Source organism: Echinops telfairi, unplaced genomic scaffold (assembly GCF_000313985.2).
Source record: "Echinops telfairi isolate 266 unplaced genomic scaffold, ASM31398v2 ScPeMD7_60;HRSCAF=208, whole genome shotgun sequence".
In the NCBI taxonomy this organism is placed as follows: Eukaryota; Metazoa; Chordata; class Mammalia; order Afrosoricida; family Tenrecidae; genus Echinops; species Echinops telfairi.
In genome coordinates this window covers 18,774,959-18,796,716 of record NW_022103958.1, presented here as the reverse complement: position 1 = coordinate 18,796,716, position 21,758 = coordinate 18,774,959, and the positions used below count along the sequence as shown (strand labels likewise).

At 42.3% G+C, this 21,758-nt stretch overlaps 2 protein-coding genes and 1 pseudogene across 2 annotated transcripts in view; all 3 read right to left on the bottom strand.

Moving 5' to 3' along the window:
• The window catches only part of CSTF3 (cleavage stimulation factor subunit 3), an 85,556-nt gene extending 66,560 nt beyond the window's left edge, over positions 1 to 18,996 (bottom strand). The window contains exon 1 of the mRNA XM_004708276.3: positions 18,869 to 18,996. Within this exon, the coding sequence (XP_004708333.1) occupies positions 18,869 to 18,895 (27 nt within the window). The 5' untranslated portion in view covers positions 18,896 to 18,996. The remainder of the gene's footprint in view (positions 1 to 18,868) is intronic.
• On the bottom strand, positions 7,093 to 8,019 carry LOC101650142 (peroxiredoxin-1). The gene has a single exon (XM_045290883.1). The coding sequence runs from the start codon at positions 7,967 to 7,969 to the stop codon at positions 7,370 to 7,372; it is 600 nt and encodes a 199-aa protein (XP_045146818.1). The 5' UTR covers positions 7,970 to 8,019; the 3' UTR covers positions 7,093 to 7,369.
• A 1,308-nt stretch (positions 18,997 to 20,304) lies between the features above and the next one.
• On the bottom strand, positions 20,305 to 20,792 carry LOC101646058 (annotated as a pseudogene).
• Between the last annotated feature and the right edge of the window lie 966 nt (positions 20,793 to 21,758).

Here is a 21,758-nt window from a genome sequence, read left to right as displayed (position 1 = left end):
CCAGTGTACATCCTCTGGTCTAGCCAGATTTGTACGGTAGAATTGGGATCATGATAGTGGGCGTGGAGGGCGGGGGAGGTAGGGGAGAGAGAGTAAGTATTTAGGAACTAAAGGAAAGGAAAGTTGTATGTTTCATCGCTGCTACACTACTGCACCCTGACTGGCTCGTCTGCTCCCTGTTTATGTAGTTTCTTATCCAGATTTATAATGGAAAGACTTGTCGAATTTTAGAGATGAGTATTTTTCTCCATCCAAGTTCATGTAGTCCCAAAAATTAGACATCAAGAGAGATTCCCACAGACCTAAGAAGTTTTGCAAAGGATGCTGAATTTCATATTAAAAAACAATTGTTGAAAAGGGAGAATTGATAGCTGTACAAGGTGAACGCAATTAATACTGATGAGTTGTACACTAAAAAGTTACTTAAGTGGCAAATTTTGTTATATACACTTGACCACAGGAAAAAATGTCATACATTACAGTATATGGTTATTTTTTCATTCACGATCCTTTCTAAATCCTTACTTAAATAGGTTATTAATCCCATTTTAAAAATCTATATACTTAATCTGCTCAAAGTTTGGTTGGAATTTCATAATCGTGGCTCTGGTTTTGCTGTATATCATCCCTAATGTTTTCCTCTGGCCAAGGTCACTATGAGTCAGAATTGATTTGATAACAGTAAGGTGTTTTTTTGTTGTAAGGGGGTACCTTAGGGATTTTATTAATTTGTAAATATTCATAAAATGTATATACTTCTCAATCAATTGCACTAATTAACAAGGAAGCTAACCAAAATGGTCAAGAGTTTACTCTTGAGTTATGGCCAGATTTCAGTCCTACAATAAAATTTAAATTATTGCCACAACTATGAATCAGGTGAGTAGCCACTGAGAGAGTAACATTTTTATCTTCTGGCCTACTTACCTACCACATTGCTAAAGAGCAAAGAAAAATCAAAGTTTTCTAGTACCCATTGGAAACTGGGCCTACACTGTGGATGAAAATGGTAGAATTTCCTGAATCCGTTGGCACAGCAGGGAAATAGGTCACTTTAAGAAACTTGATGGATGCCAGGGGCTTAAGTGGAGAGCAAATGTTTTGAGAATGATGAGGGCAATGAAAGTAAAAATATGCTATACACAATTGATGTATGTATGGATTGTGATAAGAGTTGTATGAGCCCCTAATAAAACAATTAAAAAAAAAAAAAAGAAAGAAAATTGACGGCATGTTTCCAGTGGCCCATTTGTTACACACCCAAATGGAATAAGGTCATGTTTGCAAAAGAACAGCTGCTTCATGCTCATACATCCCAACAACTTAATACTATTAGAAATTCTATCCAAGTCCAGTCCTTGCCTCTGGAACCAACAAGTCCCAATATGAAGTAGAACAAAAGTTTGACACGGTATAACAGACACTTTACCAATGACATTAGTAGAGCTATGAAAGCATTTTAAGGGAAGAGTTGTCCAATCTTTTAAGATGAAAAAAAGCTGTACAAAATATACAGACATATAAATAATTCTATTTTGCATGGATATTTTTAAATTGGGGAACAAATAAACGTGGAGATGTAAAACTTTCTTTTGTGTAAAATAAATGCTGTAGAGGGGCTACCACTGTTCTCTGCATTGTTTTCCAACACTCCTGTACTGCTAAAATACTAACTGCAATGTATTTTTTCTATGAAGAAAAGCATACAAGTGGCTAAGATAATGGAAATAGTATAACTCCATTACATGTTTGGCTTTATTTTTAAGCAAAAGATTTAGAGAGATGTAATTAGCAGACCATATACTTTACTCATTGAAAGTACGCAGATTCTAAAAATGGTTTTCAGTACATCCAGAGCTGTGCAACAATCACCCCAAAAGAACCCTGTATCGTTAAGTCCCTTGCCATCCCCACTAAAAGCCCCTAGGCAAATGCAAATGTTTTTGTCTTCATAAATGTGTCTATTCCAAGCATTTCATGTAAATGAAATCAATGTATTTTTTCACTTAGCACTTTCCCAAGGTTTCATGTGGTACCATGCATTAACACTTCAGTTCTTTTATTAACAAGTAACAGCCTACTGGATGACTATTCCACATTTAGGTATTCATTAACTAATGGGACAATAGTTTACACTTTAGTGGTCATATATGAGGCTGCTTTGGACATTCGCGTACAAGTTTGTGAAGACGTGAACACACAAGGTGGCTTCAAATAATTCAAGGAAAATTTCCACTTTTAATTTTATTTTTTCATTAAGCCCCTCCCTCTCGTCTTCAATTCTCTTGGGTATATACCTAGGAATAGAAAGGCTGAGTCATATGATGTTTAAAAGTATAGAATATCATTTTATTCCCACTAGCAGTGCTTGAGAACTCTCAATGCCCCTACATCTTTTCCAAAACGTATTAGCTTATCTTTTTTATTATAGTCATCTTGGTGGGTCTGAGGATATTTTTATTTTCATTTCCCTGAAGTTAAACTCTTTTATATACTTATCACTATTTGTTAATCTGCCTTTGGAAAACTACACTGTATATTACATTCTTGACAGAATGTAAATGAAAAGGCAAATAATGTTAATGAAAACTTTTTATCTCAGAGACTTTCCCCAACCACCACCCCTCTACTACATTTTGAACCATTTAATTGAACTGAATTTGTCCACTGCCATCAAGTCAATTCTAACACATAGCAATCCTATATGGGGTTTCTCAGACTGTAAATCTTTAGTCAGTCTCATCTTTTCTCCTAGGAGGGTTCAAACACCTGACCTTGTGGCTAGCAGTAAATTTGCCTACCCTAAAGCGCCACCAGGGCTCAAAAAACCCCAAAATAAAACAGAATAAGCAACAGCAATTCAATATACTCCCATGAAGAAAATATAGCATATCCTCATAGTGGAAAATCCTGAATAGAAATTTTAGTGAATACCAACCAAATATAAGTCTTAGAAGGAAGGACAGAGAGGTGTACTTTGTTTTATGCAGTATATTTCAAATGAACTGAAAACACAGGAAACCTCACCAGAGTTCGGCTTTGCCCTTCCTTAAAATTGCAACTAGGCAGCCCTTACCTTATAGAACAGACTGACTCCAAGTTAGATGGTTACAGAGCAACTAAAATGGCTGTTGTAAAGTTGAACAGAAAAACACGTGACATTTCTAGTGGCTATCAAATACATAGTCAATTTTATATTAATATGCAATTCCCTATGGTATTGGAGCTGATAAAACAATTTAGCCTAAAATTTTAACTTCCTTTTGATTTCATAAAAATAAGTAAAACTTGGAGGGAAGATAAAGTAGCACCTCCAAAAAATTAATCAGACCCTAAACTAGTAGATATTTTTAATCAATCTTATCCTTAATCCTCTAAGACAGTGTGGCCTTACAGAGTAATTGTGCTAATTTAGAGATCAGTATAGAAACAATCAGGAAATAGGAAAGGCAGAGCATATAAGGGCCCTGTGGTTTTTATTCTGAGATGGGAAGCCATTGCAAGGTTTTGTGCATAAGTGACATCTGTTTTGAAGCAAAGACCAGGAGAGAGATTAGGATATTACAATAATCCATGTAAGATAGGTGGTCAAGAAAAGGTTAGTGGTTGAGTCCACCCATAGGTACTTCAGAATAAAGAAAGACCTGACAAACTACCTTCCTTAAAATCAACCATTGAAAACCTTGCAGAGCGCAGTACTATTCTGACAAACATGAAGCTGCATGAGCGCGAATCAATGCAGGGCAACTGAGGTTTTGGTTATGCTGGGTTTTAATTAAGGGACTGGTGGTTTAGGGGTAGTTCTTGCCCCCCTATAGATGATTAGGACTTGATTCCAGCCAATGCATCTCAGGTACAGCTACCACCCATTTGTCAGCAGAGGTTTCTGTGTTGCTACGATGCTGACCAAGTTTAATGGTGCTTCCAGACAATACAGCAGTGGTTCTCAACTTGTGGGTCGCACCCCCTGTGCAGGTCAAATGACCCTTTCACAAGGGTCACCTAAGAAAACATTTCCGATGGTCTTAGGAACCAAGACACCGCTCCTCTATGCGTCCGCCCCACATGCAGATACGCCAACATTCGAGTACCTGATATGAAGACTGTTACCCATAGACAAAATTGCACTTATTTGTCATTAAAAATAAATATTTCAAAATATACAATTACATAGTTTTTGTGATCACTGCTTTAATTATGTTCAATTTGTAACAATGAAAACACATCCTGCATATCAGATATTTACATTATGATTCCTAAAAGCAAAATTACAGTTACGAAGTAGCAACAAAAATAATTTTATGGTTGGGGGTCACAACATGAGGAACTGTATGAAAGGATCGTGGCATTAGGAAAGTTGAGAACCACTACAATACAGGCGAATAAAAAAGGTCTGACAATCTAGTAGTGACCACATAGACCACCACAGTGTAATCTGCAACTAATCAAGGGGATGGCAGCATTAAAAAAAAATCATTTTACTGAGGACTCGTACAACTCTTATCACAAACCATACATACAGACATTTTATGTCAAGCACATTTGTACCTTTAATGCTCTCATTATTCTCAAAACATTTGCTTTCTACTTAAGCCCTTGGTACCAGCTCATTTTCCCCACCCTCCCCACTCTCAGGAACCCTTGATAATTTATAAATTATCATTATTTTGTCATATCGTACACTGTATGATGTCTCACTTCACCCACTTTTCTGTTGTCCATCCCCCAGGGAGGAGGTTATATGTAGATCCTTATAATCCATTCCCCCTTTCTACCCCACCTTCCCTCCTCCAAGTATCGCCACTCTCACCACTGGTCCTGAAGGGATCATCTGTCCTGGATTCCCTGTGTTTCCGGTTCCTAACTGTACCAGTGTACATCCTCTGGTCTAGCCGGATTTGTAAGATAGAATTGGGATCATGATAGTGGGGTGGAGGAAGCATTTAAGAACTGGGGGAAAGTTGTATGTTTCATCGTTGCTACACTGCACCCTGACTGGCTCCTCTCCTTCCCACGACCCTTCTGTAAGGGGATGTCCAGTTGCCTATAGATGGGCTTTGGGTCCCCAATCTGCACTCCTCCTCATTTACAGTAATATGATTTTTTGTTCTTTGATGCTTGATCCCTTCGTCACCTGGTGATCACACAGGCTGGTGTGCTTCTTCCATGTGGGCTTTGTTGCTTTTGAGCTAGATGGCTGCTCGTTTACCATCAAGCCTTTAAGACCCCAGATGCTGTATCTTTTGATAGCCGGTCACCATCAGCTTTCTTCACCATATTTGCTTATGCACACATTTGTCTTCAGCGATCATGCAGGGAAGGTGAACATCATGAAATGTCAATTTAATAGAATAAAGTGTTCTTGCATTGAGGGAGTACTTGAGTGGAGGTTCAATGTCCATCTGCTACCTTAATACTAAATCTATAAATAAATGCACATATCTATTTCCCCATCATCATATTATAAATATATCTACATACGTACATGCCTGTATTTAGACCTCTATTTCCTTTTACTTCCCTCTTGTCCCACTATCATGCTCAGCCTTCATTTGGGTTTCAGTAATTTCTCTGTCACACTGCCCTTGATCACTCCCTACCAGGCCTTTCACACTCTCCTTGCCATTGATTTTGGATCACTTGTTGTTCCCGTGTCCCTGGGTTGGTCAACACAACCTCCTTTCCCCCATCTCCCCCTCCTCCTCTCCCATGTCCCCCAGAATCATCTGTCCCGCTATTTTCTCCTCCAGACTGTTCATCAAGCCTAACTTATCTAGATATTACAGAGATATTAATATGCACACAAAAACAAGACATAGCAAAACAAAGCGACAAAAGGAAACGACAACTAAAAACACCAATGACAATAAATAAATAAATAAATCTGTAAATAGTTTAAAGTCTGTTTGTTGACCTCTAGGAGTGTCCTCCAGCAGAGTCCTATGGGGTGCCACGCCCTGGCCCCAAAGCCTATCCTTGGCACTCCCTCGGGACCTCTGCTCTGCCGCATGCCCTTAGTGCTCTCTCTGTGTGGTGGGGTCAGACCAGGCCAATCCTGACACTCTCCAGTGTTGTCCCCTGTACGGCCATGGGTCAGCGAGAGACGTTGTGTCTCGTAGTTGGGCCAGCCATATGGTTCCTCTGTGCACTGGCTGTTCTGAGCGGGGATATCGTCCTTCAGGCTTGGTGGGCCAGGATGCACTCCACTCTCTTTTCTTCCCCCCTTCATTTGCTCCCCTTTGCTCTGATCAGGCATGCCCCTCTCCCCGAGCTGCAGCTTCAGTGCTGTCCTCTAAAGCCGGGCCCTCAGACCCCTCCACTGACTCCCTCCTCCATGGAGATGGCAGCATTTTTATCAGTTGTGCATGGGATCATACTGAGTTGGAACTGACAGTAACTAAAATCAACACTCTGGGTTATAATGAAATTAAGGAGCTGTGGTGTCACAGTAAGCACTTGGCTGTACCTGAAAGGTCTATAGTTCAAACTCACCAGACACTGCAAAAACCAAACAAACCAAAAACTGATGTGGTACTTGTTCGCTGACTCACTCGTTTCACCCACTCAGCTCACTGCCATCAAGTTGATGCCGACTCACAGCAACCCTATAGGGGCAAGGTAGAACTGTCCTGTGAGTTTACCAGACTGTAACTCTTTATGGAGTAGAAAGCCTTATCTTTCATACCAGCAGCTGTGGTTTTGGAAAGATTACAGCCTGGGAAATCCTATGGGGCTGCTTTACCCAATCCTATAGGATTATTTTGTCAGAATCAACTCGATGGCACATAATATACTGAAATTAAACTAAAAAGGGAGGGGTGTGTGGAATCAATGAAAGCTTAATCCAAGCAATAAACATAAAAAGTATAGGAGTGTGATTATAGGTTAAAGGATTTAAACTGATAAATTCTTCAGCATGACCAATAAAAGAGCAGAGATACATCTCAACTGTGGCTCTCTAATGAGCATTTCCCACTAGGAAACATTATTATACCAGGGGGAATAAGCAGTTTAGATAACATCAAAAGCCTATTTGCAGTCTGTATTCTCTGCCCACCCCCTTCACTTTATTTTTTTTTTCTTTCTGAGTTCAAGTTTAATACAACTACAATAGATCAATGGGCTTATGCCCTGCTACTAGTACATGATACACATCAGCTGCCCTGCCCAAAACAGCTCAGGGTCATTTTCACTGCGGTGTAGAAAGACGGCCCCTCCCCAGCCCCTACAAAAAAAGCCTACCATATCAAATACCATGTTCTCAGTAGAGTCTAAGGCCTTATGTTTGAAACATGAAGAATACAAAAGAGGTTTTGTTTGTTTTTCTCAAGGCTACTCATTGCAGCCTAGCACTGAAATGTTCCAGTGCTCACTTCTGCTTGGCGAAATACTCTCTGCTCTTCTGGACATCAGGCTTGATAGTGTCACTGCCAGGCTTCCAACCAGCTGGACACACTGCTCCATGTTCATCCGCGAACTGGAAGGCCTGAACCAGTCTCAGGGTCTCATCCACAGAGCGGCCAACAGGGAGGTCATTTACAGTGATCTGCCTAAGGATTCCTTTATCACCAATGATGAAGAGGCCCCTAAACGAGATGCCTTCATCCACCTTTAAGACCCCATAGTCCTGAGCAATGGTGCGCTTGGAGTCTGATACCAAAGGAATGTTCATAGGCCCTAGGCCTCCTTCTTTCTTGGGTGTGTTGATCCAAGCGAGATGGCAGAAGTGAGAATCCACAGAAGCACCAATCACTTGGCAGTTGAGTTTCTTAAATTCTTCTGCCCTGTCACTGAAAGCAATGATCTCCGTACGGCACACGAAGGTGAAGTCAAGAGGGTAAAAAAAGAACACTATGTATTTTCCTTTGTAGTCAGTCAGGCTGATATCTTTGAACTGACCATCAGGCATAACTGCTGTAGCTTTGAAGTTGGGGGCAGGGTGCCCAATTTTTGCAGTTCCTGAAGACATCTTGTTAACAGCGGGGGCGCGAGGAGGAGCAAACACCACTCTGCAGCCAGGAAGAGAGCGTCCCCCTTCACTTTAATCATAAAAACTTTTGAGGTTTTTGTGGCTATGCAAACTTTCATATACATAAATATCACGTGATATTTATTTAAAAGGAAGATTCTCTGCCTAACTTAAAAATTCTGGTAATAGCTCTTTTTGGTAGGGGGTGGCTATACTTTTACAAAGTACCTAAGAGATTATGAAGGAGCCCCGGTGGCATGGTGTAGTGGGATTACACGGTGGCATGGTGTAGTGGGATTACACGTTGGGCTGCTAACCGAAACGCCAGCAGTTTGAAACCACCAGCCCCTTATTGGGAGAAAGATAGGCATTCTGCTCCCATGAAGTTTCAGTCACAGAAACCCATGGGGACAGTTCCACCCTATCCTGTATAGGGTTGCTGCGAATCAGAATTGATTCAGTGGCAGTGAAGTGACTGTGATGCAACTGGGTCATATAACAGACTCCATTTTGAGACAAAGTAACGATTCTGTCTGGTTCTGTAAACACCCCCCACCCCCCACCCCCCCGCCCAATCCTCCCTTTACAAAGTGCGCTTTTTCTTGAAATTAAGGTGGCTCAGTCATTCCAATTTAGTTTATTTATTTGTAAACAAGCATTAAGAGAATTCTATGCACTAGTCTACATATCTGAAGTCTTAAGTTTTTTGGTTAGTTAACCTGTTTCAAAATCAAAAGGAGATTAAATCTGTCAAAATCAAAATCACTGCCATGAGTGGAGTCTGTTCTGACTCATGATGGTCCTGTAAAAGAGAAGAGCTTCCATGTGGATTTTTGATAGTAGAAAGCCTCATGTCTCCTGAGGAGTGGCTGGTGGTTTTCAAACTGCTGATGTTCTGGGTAACCCAAAATGTTACCCACTACGCCACAAGGGCTTCCTAACATGATGCTAAGACTCTGCTAAACAGAAGTGCTACTAGGGTTAACAAATGAGCCCACTCACATGCTTAGAAAAGCCAGCCTTTTCTGTAATACATGTCCTATTAGGATTCAGATCAGCCTCGTTCTGTGCTCCTTTTATCAGTGCAACAGAATTTTTATTTTTAATGAATGAATTTAAACAGATATCCTGCAATACAAAGCAATATACCTTTCTCCAAACATCTCTTCTGACTAAAATAATTTACCAAGTATGCAAATTGTGAGGGGGTTGTAGGGTGGGACCCTATCTAGGCTTAATGTAACTCGTCCAAAATAATACTGATTTTTCTTCTTGCGGTCCCTGGGTAGAACAAATGGTTTGTGCATGTTTGGCTCAAGCCCACTCAGCAGGCATGGAGGAAGAAAAGACCTGGAGAGCAGCTTCTATTTGGATTACAGCCCAGAGAACCCCATGGAGAAGTCATACTGTCAACCCACGGGGAGGGCCCATGAGTAACTTGAGGAAACACAACATACTTGTTAGATTTACTTACGCATTCCAAAGGAGACCAAAAGCTACAAACATTAAATTAAAAAATATTATAAACTAAGAAAATGGGACTTCTAACCAAAGAATAGTTGAAATATTAATTCACTAGGTAAGCTTCAGTCAACAAGGACATATAGTTTTGCCCTACTTGATTTACTCAACATTTACTGATTATGGGCTTTCCATTTATCTAAAGAGTGCCTGACTCAACTTCCTTTTAGATCAATACTCACACCAGTACCCACTAGCTAACAAAACAAAAGCAGACTCAAATCTACAGCCAGGCTGCATCGGCTGTTGTTGTTAGTGGTATTCATGTATGTATAGTAAAACTGCTCCTCGGGTTTTTCTGCGCTGTGTAAGAGCAGCTCTCTAGGCCCGATATCCAGGAGTCACTGGGTAGGTGGGTGACCAGCGCCAACCCTACAGCTGGAAGATGAGCACTTAACTATGCTAGGTCCTGCCTACAGGAAACTAAAGAGTTAAGGGTCCTAGTAAAGATTACAACAATAAAATGTTTTTGGTAATTGCCTTATAGGTAGAAATATCTAAATACAGATCATTCCTGAACGTCTACCTAAATGTAAATGACAGAAGTTGAAGAAAAGCAATCCCTCTCAACACATAACTGCCTACTATACCTATTAAAAAAGCTTCCTTCTATAAACACAAATCAATTTTTCTTAAGAACTATTTCCAAATAGGCTACACTTTAATAGTTTCCCCAAGAAATATCAGTGAACAAAGCCAAAACAAGCAAACAAACTCACTGCCATCGAGTTAACGTCGACTCAGGGACTATACAGGGTATAGTCTCCTGTGAGTTTTCGAGACTAATTCTTCACAAGAGCAGAAAGCCTGTCTTTCCCTTAGCCCAGTTGGTGGTTTCAAACTGGCAATCTTTCGGATCACAGCGCAACTCGTAACCACCATACCATAAAAAAGGACATTATCAATTTGCCTGCCCTTAAGGATTATACTAAATAACACTTAAGGTAAACAGATAGAAAAAGGCTGTTAACAGAATTTGGGTAAAAAAAAAATTGAGTCTAAAACATGAGAACCCTGTTGACCCATGCACATTCTGGTTCTTTCTTTTTTCTCTCCCCTTCACTCAACTTGGTTTTAAATTGATTGGTCATCTAAGTACTAATGGTTACTAGTACGTAACAGAATGGTTACCGTTTCCCCGAAAATAAGAGTGTCTTATATTAATTTTTGCTCCCAAAGATGCGCTAGGTCTTATTTTCAGGGGATGTCTTATTTTTCCATGAATAATAATACTGTGGGGAACAGAAGGATTTCTCTTAAGCTGTCTCCCCAATATGTACCAGACTTAGCTGCTTGAGAATGACTGTACTCTAGGTGGTCAGCGAAAGTAGGTCAGAGGTTATTCTCCTTAACATCAGCCATCTAGAGTGGCCTATGTAGGGCCCAGTCCTTTCTGTTATTGTCCCCTTGAAGCAGTGCCCAAAGGCAAGCCCGGGACCACTCTAAGATGACTCGGTCATCGCCCTCCTATTGCTTGAATTGCCTATGTTGCAACCCCTCCCTATGACGCAGGTTGTTGTGAATTGTACTGCCCCTCAATATGACGCATGATGCTGTGATGTATCCCCCCAAAGTAATATGATGCGTGGTTAGCAATAAATAAGGAGGCTCCCTGGTTCTTGAGGTGGCGGTAGAAGAGAGGAACTGCTCCCGTGAGGGCGGTGGACGAGAGGGCTGCTCCCATGAGGGAGGTGGACGAGGGCGGCAGCTGCTCCTGCTCTGGCAGCCAGGTTCTCCCCCACGAGAACCACCAAGCGGGGCGGAGGTGAGCGATGCTACCATGTAATATGTCTGACTGTATTATTGTATTATCTCTCATGCTCTTGATGACTTTAATATAATGCTTACATATCTCAACCGCACAATTGTGCATTACTGAACCCAGAAGTAATATTACTGAACCCGTGATTAGCAGCAGCGGGTGGGGGCTGGCCCTTCCCCCTCATCGCCATTTTAATTTAATACTACAGAATACAGTACATATTGTTTATTGTTTTATTAAAAGAGACCTTGCACTTCCTGTCTGCTCCGGCTGCGCTGCGGCCAACAATGAGCTGCATGGTGGTACCCGCCTCTACGGTCCAGAGTTACAGTAGTTCAGGGGGCCTTATTTTCAGGGAGGTCTTATTTTCGGGGGGATGCATTATATTTCAGGGAGACAAAAAATTGTAAGTAGGTCTTATTTTGAGCGGATGTCTTACTTTCGGGAAAACAGGGTACAAGTACGTAACAGATTATAAGTACTAATGGTTATGTAACAAAATAAACCAGGTTTCAGATTTCAACACTGTGGGCATTTCATCATACCTTTCTTTCCTCACTAATAAGAATATGGTGCTGGTTGCAGTGGAGTGAATCTCAATGGCATGAATGACCTTTTGGAAGCAGATCACCAGATCAGTGCCTCCGGTGAGTTCAAACCACCATTCTTAACTGTTTACCCTGCCTGAACAGAAACCAAAAGTAAGTGATCCCTCCCCTTTTTGTTGAGAACCATTAACAATTAATTTGTGCTTTTCAAAGTTCAGTAGTTTATAATGTGAGAATTATTTCAGTAATTCTAGAATAAGCCTCCACTTCCTTAAAGATTTCTATTGTATTCCCTGGAATCCACTGTGATTCCTAGAGATCATAGGACAGTTATGACAGCCCCAAAGGATATTTTTAGACTATCACTTTTACCAGAATAGATAGCTTTTTAATGTGGAACAACTGGAGGATCCGAACTACCTTTCAATTGGCAGTGGAGTGCTTGTTTAAACATTATGCCTCCAAACTCTATTGGGCAGTTCTACTCTGCAGGGTTGCTATGAGCAGAAATTGAGTTCACAGACCTAACAAGGATTCTAGTATAAGCTGAATGTTTTTCTAACAAGTGAAGAGCACATTTTAACAAGTTAGCCAGGTCTGTCTAAAGATAGGCTGGATGAACAATCTGGAGGAGAAAACAACGGGACCGACAGTTCCGGGGGGACATGGGAAGAGGGTGAGGTAGGGGGAAAGGAAGTGGTTTTAACAAACCCATGGACAAGGGAACAGCAAGTGATCCAAATCAGTGGTGAGGAGGGTGTAGGAGGCCAGGTAGGGCATGATCAAGGGTAATGTAACAAAGAGGAACTGCTGAAACCCTGGTGGAGACTGAGCATGATAATGGGACAGGAGGAAAGTCAAGGGAAGTCAAGGAAAGAGCTGGGAGGCAAAGGGCATTTATAGAGGTCTAGATAAAGACATGTACATATGCAAATATATTTATATATGAGGATGGGGAAATAAATCTATGTGCATATATTTAAGGTTTAGTATTAAGGTAGCAGAAGGACATTGGGTCTCCACATGGAAGAAGCACACCAGCCTGTATGATCACGAGGTGCCGAAGGGATCAGTTATCAGGCATCAAAGAACAAAAAATCATATCACTGTGTGCTCACCTCCATGATACGATCACTGAAGACAAATGGGTGCATAAGCAAATGTGGTGAAGAAAGCTGATGGTGCCCGGCTATCAAAAGATATAGCATCTGGGGTCTTAAAGGCTTGAAGGTAAACAAGCAGCCAGCTTGCTCAGAAGCAGCAAAGCCCACATGGAAGAGCACACCAGCTTGTGTGATCACAAGGTGTCGAAGGGATAAGGTATCAGGCATCATCACAACAAAAAATCTTACCATGGTGAATGAGGGGGGGAGTGCGGGACCCAAAGCCCATTTGTAGGCCACTGGAGATCTCCTTGCGAGGGGTCTCGGGGAGGAGACAAGCCAGACAGGGTGCAATGTAGTAATGATGAAGAATACAACTTTCCTCTAGTTCCTAAATGCTTCCTCTCCCCCCCACTATCATGATCTGAATTCTACCTTGCCAAGTCTGGCTAGACCAGAGGATGTACACACACTGATACAGATAGGAACTGGAAACACAGGGAATCCAGGGCAGATGATCCCTTCAGGACCAGTGGTGTGAGTGGCGATATGGGAGCGTAGACAGAGAGTGGCTTGGAAAGGGAGAACCGATTACAAGGATCTACATGTGACCTCCTCCCTGGGGGAGGGACAACAGAAAAGTGGGTGAAGGGAGACGTCGGACAGGGCAAGATATGACAAAATAATAATTTATAAATTATCAAAGGTTCATGAGGGAGGGGGGAGCGGGGAGGGAGGGGAAAAAATGAGGACCTGATGCCAGGGGCTTAAGTGGAGAGCAAATGTTTTGAGAATGATGAGGGCAATGAATATACAAATGTGCTTTACACAATTGATGTATGTATGGATTGTGCTAAGAGTTGTATGAGCCCCTAATAAAACGATTAAAAAAAACAACAAACAAAACAAGTTAGCCAACATTCCCTTTCTCTTATCCAACAAAGCACCCACTCTTAAGCCTAACATACATTACTTTGTTGATTATTTATTGGGCTGCTCCCCACAGGACTGGCAGTTTGAAATCATCACGAACCACTCCACAGGAGCAGTTCATCTGTCCTATAGGGTTCGCTGAGTCATCATTGACTAGATGGCAGTGAGCTTGTTTTTTTGTTTCTCTATATAGCAGCGGTTCTCAACCTGTGAGTCATGATCCCTTTGGGGGTTGAACGGCCCTTTCACAGAAGTCGCCCGATTCACAACAGTAGCAAAGTGACAGTTATGAAGTAGCAACAAGAATAATTTTATGGTTGGGGGGTCACCACAACATGAAGAACTGTATTAAAGGGTTGTGGCATTAAGTTTGAGAACCACTGCTATATAGGATGCCTCTTCAAATGTGTCAATCTTCTCTACCACATATCAATTAATTCTATCTCTACATAACCTGCTTATGGGGGGAGGGGAATCACCTCGACACCCTCACTCCTGACCTGCTGTAGAGTCTCATTATCCCTTTGGGCTCAATATTTCAACAGTACACTACCCACTCTCCTGCACCAATCTTTTACCAACCAGGAAGCTCAGTAAGCTTCTGTCCAGAGCTTATTATCGGGATCTTATTTATTATTCATTACATAGCCATGATTGATTTGATTGCCCATGTAGCTGAACTAAACCTTCAGCCCCTCTTAAGAGGTGGGGGTGGGGGTATCTCATGGTCGAGTCTTTCTGCCTGACCATTTCACTAGCAATGCCCTCAGGTGGTCTTCATTGATGGCAAAAACTGTAATCACCTGGGAAATCCCAAACCTTAAGAGGTCAAAACCCAGATTTTTTTGAGTAAATGTCACAATAAATCCACAACCGCTCTTCCTAATAGCTTAATCCTTCCAGGGAATTAGATGAGGTGTAAAATTCACCCAGTCAGTTGTTTTAGCATCTTTTAGAATCAGAACAGTATTTCCTAGTCTTTTAAGATACAAAGATGAATAAGGCAGACCCTTCAACTTAAGAAGCTTAAGAACTCTGTATAAGGTACAGTAAGAGTTATAAGAACAAAGTAAAAAGCTTAACTAAGCAAGAAAAATTACTAAATAAAAATATAGCCTTAATTCTGCATAAAAACTAGATGTGTTTGTTGTGAGGAGTGCCTACACATGCATAGTTTCATTACCACCACATTTGCAAAAACCCTAACTAAGATATTCTAGAATCCTCATGCACACTGCATGGTAGTTGAAGCACATAGTTCTCTACATGGTAAAACTGAACTTCTGCCCAACAGCAGAAAGCTTAACAAAGAAACCCTTGCCTACAACCATTTCTCAGAGAGCAAACGAAGCAACAGAAACAATAAAGAATTATCCATTTCTTTAGGCTAGAAATTAAGATATATTAAATTTATTCAACAATTGATATTTTTTTCCAGTTTCACTATCACTGGAAGGCTAAAAAAAAAAATCCACTTACTGTATATACTCATGTATAAGCTGAGGGTTTTCACGACTTTTTTTTTCATTTTACTTAATTTATGCTTTATTTCAAATGGTTTTATTAATTTCCTTCTTTTGATCATGTTTTTTTCCCCTTTTTAAAAATCATTTTATTGGGCGCTTGTACAACTCATCACAATCCACACATACATCCATTGTGTCAAGCACATTTGTACATTTGTTACCATCATCATTTTCAAAACATTTACTTTCTACTTGAGCCCTTGGTTATCAGCTCACTTCTTCCCCTCTCTCCCCCACCCTCACTCCTCCCCTAAAACTTGATAACTTATAAATTATTACTTTTTATGTCTTACATTGACCTATGTTTCCCTTCACCCACTTTTCTGTTGTCCGTCCCCCAGGGAGGGGGTTATATGTAGATCATTGTGATCAGTCCCTCTTTCTACCCCAGCTTCCCCTGCCCCTCCTGGTATCTCTATTCTCATTGGTCCTGAAGGGTTTATCTGCCCTGGATTCCCTGTGCTTCCAGCTCTTATCTGTACCAGTGTACATCCCCTGGTCTAGCCGGATTTGTATGGTAGAACTGAGTTGTAGGGGAAGGGAGGTTAGAAAACATTAAAGAACTAGAGGAAAGTTGTATGTTACATCGTTGCCATACTGTACCCTGACTGACTCGACTCCTCCCCACGACCCTTCTGTAAGGGGATGTCCAGTTGCCTACAGATGGACTTTGGGTCTCCACTCCGCACCCCCCCCCCATTCACAATATGATTTTCTGTTCGTTGATGCCTGATACCTGATCCTATTGACACCTTGTGATTACACAGGCTGGTATGCTTCTTCCATGCAGTTTTTGTGGTAAAATGAGGTGCCTCAGCTGATATTCCGGTCGGCTTATACTGGAGTATATACGGTACATCTTGTACAATTCTTTGTCTACCCCATGCTTTCACATCTTTTCAAAGTGAATCCATGATTCTAAATATTTGGGGGTTTTGTTTTTACTTTTTCCCTCCCCATCATTTCAGGTCATTTTAGGTATTCTCAAGTTTTTACTGACAGTTATCTTACATAAACCAAGTACAATATTTTCAACTATATTACTCTATGATACTATTTAATTCTTTTTTTTTTTTCTTCAAGAAATCAACTGGTCCCTTAATTTACAGGGTATGTTATGGTTGGCAATATAACCTAGATCCTTAAAAATAAAATCTCGTTGAATAAAGATTTTTCAAATTGTTTGTTTTTATTAATTACCATTTCAAGGTAAAGTTGAATAATACACTAATTGGAATTTGCTTTCATGGAATGAGGAATGAGGGTGGAGTGAACAAGTGAAGGAAGGCAAGTTTAGCCAGGAGCTGAACATTGTTGAAGGGTTATCAGTACATGGAGATAAGCTGTACTGGTCCTTTCTTCTGCATATTTGAAACTAATCATCAAAATGCTTACCCAAAATAAAGTCCTATGAAGATGACTCCTTGGTAATCCGATTTTCTTTCACTGCCTTGTCACTTCTGACTCATAGTAATCCTATAGGACAGCGTACACTGCCCCTCTAGGTTTCCAAGACTAAAATCTTTATGGAAGTAGCAAGCGTCATCTTCCTCTCAAGGAGGTGGTTTCAAACTGCTATGCCACCAGAGCTCAAATTGATGAAAAAAGGCAGATGCCCCATAAAGGTGCTCTCAGTCAAAATTTGGGACATGTTGAACATCTAAAAGAAAAAGGACTATAAAATAACTACAGCTGGTTTAAACCGACCAAATACCAAGAAACCCATGAAAAACATTAGCCAGCAGACAGAATCATATTCTTAAAAATTAACATTTGCTACCTCCAGTGGAGTAATTCATTTTAGTCAAGCTTTATCAAAAAGATGACTCATCAACCACATGAAAGGTTACTGGGAAAAACAAGCTATCAAACCAGTAACCTTTGCAATGAAGAGATCCAGTAGCCACCACTCCAATCAAGTCATCAAATTTAGCCATCACTGGTTAAACCAGGAGGATCTCTGAAAGCTTAAAGGTTATGCCCTGGGTTACAATCACAAGGTCAGCTGTTCAAAACCAACAATCACTCCCGAAGGAAAAAGATGGGGCTTTCTACTCCATTAAAAGTTTACAGTCTCAGAAACTCACAAGGGCAGTGCTACCCTGTCCTATGAAGGCAACCACTCCATGGCAGTGAGTCTGGTTAACCCAATGATAACTGGATAATCTAGCATCAAATGATGTTACATGTAATCAGCATTGTGCCTTTTGAAGCAATGCAAAATGAAGTACAAATATTACCTAAGTGTTCTCTACAAAAATATCTTACTTGGGGGAAGGGAGTATGAAGCTAAATCTTATCATTATCAAGGCTTTGCTAAGAACCAACTATGAATTCTGGAAACTTTCAGTGAAACAGCGGCACATTATTATGATTCCTTGACTACCAGATGAAAAAGCACTAGTCCAGAAAAACTGTAGGCAGTTTTGACTTAACAATTCCAAGACTCGGCACTCTTGGATCTTCTAACAGCATGTAAACAAATCCTGTGGAAGATTTCAGGGCTGAAACCAGTCCATGAGCAAAACCTGCCCACCACGATGCCCAGACTACTAAGAAAACTCCTGTTTTGCCTCCTTTTAAAGCCGAGGCATTAAAAGCTGTGAACTTGAAATATGAAAACCCAAGTGTATTTCGTTGCTGTAGCAATGGGAACTTCCAGAAAACTGAAATTTCGTGGCTGGCTGGTTCCACTTGGGGTGGGGGTGGAGTGAGTAGTATGTACCTAAAAACACCAGGATCTGTAAAACAACATTTCACGACACCTTGCATAAAATCAAGTTTCCTATTCAACAATGGAAAATGCTAAAAAATTCTGAACACAAACAAATAACATTTATTGAAAACCTTGAACTTTGAAAGGTGGACATGTCATGTGTCTAGTACTAAAACAGATGTTTTTATTTACAGGGGCTGAAACAAGGCTACTCGTTCCCGATTTATCAAACCAGAAAAGTGTCCCTGGAAAAAACGAAACCTGGACATACAAGGGAGAAAAAGCAGCCGGAGAGCCACAAAAGTCCCTTAAACCTCAGCATGACCATGCTCTTTCGTCTCGAAGACTGCTTCTCTCCATTCGATCTCTCAACCGCTCTCCGCTGGGCTCAATATTATTGTGGAGAAAGGGTAGGGGGAACGTTGTCAGATTTTTCAAAACCGACGAGTACACGTGAAAATCAATTCCTAGCCACCTAACCCCAAAACGATACCACAGGAAGGCATCCCATCTCGAGTATGCCCATGAATCTAAAAATGGGACGGAACAGCCTTTCAGTTACTGTCTAGATCAAGTATTGGCTGGTGTTATCACCTGAAACCGAGAAGATAAAAAGAACTCAAAGTCTCCCACGCGGCTACTGCTCTCCATGCCCACCATTTTTCCGAACCCCGTCTCCGGGGCTCACTGGACCCCTGTTTCCTTTCTTAGGCGAACATGGCTGAATACTCGGACGAACAGAGGCGCGGAGACGAGGTCGCCACGAGGCCCCACCACCCTCTTTCCTCACCTGTTCCGTGGCTGCGTCTCCTGACATGGCCTCAGCTGGTCCGGACGTGAGTACTGGCCCGCGATGGGAAGCTAGAAAAGAAAAATTAAACTAAAACCCACCCTCAAGCCAGTAAAGTTACCCCTCGCCCAACGGAGCCAGACGGCCAACACCAATCGCCACCGCCCACTCAGATATGAATTAAAATGGCTGCGCCCCTCCTGGCGGCGGCGGCGGCGGCGACTCCGGTATTAACTTCCGGGGCAACGGGCGGAGTTAAGGCGGCCTCTCCGGGTACTCAGTGCGCAGACTCAGGGCAGCGCCCGGTGCCTGAGCTGACGTCTCGGTCTGGGGCGGGGAGGTTGTCACCGAGCTGCGTGTAACCAGCTAGGAGGCGGGAAACGGTTTTGTCAGGGCCTTCGCGCGCCTTTTGGAATTGAATTGCCGCGCCTATTTCCGCTCCCGTGAAGCTCAGCTCCCAGGAAAATGGCTCGTTGTAGGGTCGCCCTGCGGGCACTGTCCGTAGCGTTGGACTGCTAACCCTAAGGTTCCCTCGGAAACCTGACGTTCAAGGTCACTCTGAGTCGGAACCGGCTGTGTGCCGGTAGGGTTGACTTTGGTGGCGGCGTTAGGTGAGCGCTCAGCTGCAGACGGGAAGGTGAGTGGTTGCATCTCGCCGTGTCAGAACGACGGGGCAATCAGCCGGCTTCTTACAGCGGAGCTCAGCCTTCCTCCTGCCGCGACCCTTTCAGACAGTTCCTCATGTGGTGGTGACCCCCAACCATAACATTATGTCCGTTGCTACTTCATCACTGTCATTTTGCTCCTGTGATGAATCGGGCGACCCCTGTGAAAGGGTTGTTCGACCCCCAAAAGGGTTGCGACCTTAAGAGATTTCAGTCTTTGAAACCCGACTCCTCAGCTTTTTAGAGTCGTTGTGAATGGATTGTGCTGAACGGGCTTGCTTGGGCCCATTCAGTGAGCAATGCTGAGCCTCTTTAGGTAATAAGAAGTCCTTCAAGTATTTCTGTGGAGTCGTCTACTGTGTTGGGCTACTAACCGCAAGATCACCAGTTCGAAATCACCAGTCAATTTTCAAACACACAGGGGCAGTTCTACCCTGCCCTATGAGTTGGAATTGACTGATGGTAGTGTTTTTTGTTGGTGAGTTGGTTTTTTTGGGGGGGTTTTTTTCTCAGGCTAATGCTGTGTAGCTTCTCAGGCGAGCATGTGTTTATTCCATCACCATCTGCTGTGATGTGGAAGTCAGATTCGTGGGTTTTTTTGATAGATGGATTTTATTTACAAACACTGAAAACACCATTTGCAATGAGGAAACATTCCAAATTTTTACTCATAAAATTAATTGAAATGGCAAAGGCAGAGTTACAAAGCCACACGTCCATCGCTGAACAAGAGGGAAACGAAACGTTCCGGAAGCATCTTGAGGAAAGTTCTCAAGAAACACGCATCAGGCCAGACATCTCCCACTCAGCTGTGTTCCACAGCAGCCCGTGTTCATGCCTTTTCTCAATAAGTTCTTCCTTGTATTTGCCTTTCTCTTTTCCAACCTGTCGAGATTTGGCTTGCGTTCAAGAACTTTTCTCCGATCTTTATGTAACTTCAGCCTGGTGATGGCCACCTTGCTCGGGTGAATGCCCACATGGCCAGTGGTTCCATTGACTTTCTCGCGCTGCACCCGCTCGATGTAGATGACGTACTTCTTTCTGTACACTTGGACCACCTTGCCGATTTGCTGCCCTCTGTAGTGTCCTCGAACCACCTGGACCTCATCCTCCTTGCTGATGGGCATGGAGCGCACGTCATACTTTTGCTGCAGCTCCTTGGAGAGTGGGGACGACTTCCTGCGCACGTGCGAGGGCGCATTGAAGTGGCATTTGCGGTTCTTGCTGCGGTCTGAGGTCACGAACGGGTTGAACTTCATGGTGACCTTCGGGTGTCTGGATACCTCGCCGCTCCACACGCAGCCAGATTCGTGTCTTAAGCTTGACATCTCACCCTTACACGTAGGCTCTGGAGTCAGTTCACTTCTCATTAGGGGATTTAAACTCTCCCTCAGTTTTCATTGTCTGTAAGTGGGACTAATAATGATACCTGCAATTGAAATACATGAATAATTGAAAAGGTGTTTGGAACAATACCTGCCATAGAGGTTTAATGAGATCAAGTCTCAACCAATACCATTTCCATTCAAGGATCAAATCCACCTTTCTCTCCTTCAGTGACCTAAAGGCAGAGTGAAATGTTTAACTTTTCCCATATAAGCCTGTCTTAGGCTGGATTCAGTAGAGAAACTGACACCTGTAACTATGGGGCTTTGCTGATCGGCAGAAAACCCACAGGCTGATGGCTGCAGAGAAGGGGAAATCCAAGGTCAGCAAGTCAGGCTTGTGACTGCGGGGGAGGAGGGGATGAGTCCCAGGTCAACAGGTCAGATGACAGGTCACTGGTGATCCCTAGGAACAGCAGGCAACATAGTAAGCAGCCCCTTGTCTAAAGTCTCAAGATCCAGACAACAATGAACCAGATGCAAGATCCAGATCCAACAAAATTTGAACAAGTTTTCTACGAAGGTTAGGTCAAACTCCTGAGGAAATTTCCTTTCAATCGCATCAGGGCTGTGACCTGAGTAAGGGTGTTTGGTGCCACCCTAATCTTTCAGCTGTTTAGCTGCTCCTGGAACTCATCATGGTGTTGATTGCATTGTGCTAGATCCCATCAGAGGGGCTTTCTTAGGCTTTAACTGCCAAACCACTAGGAATCCTGGCCCAGCCAAGTTGATGCGAAACCTAACACAATACCTGATACTTTTCAGTCTCCTTGTAGTCTATTCATCTTTCCACCTGCTAATTCTTAACCCTCCCAAATAATCAGCTACATGAGCAAGTGA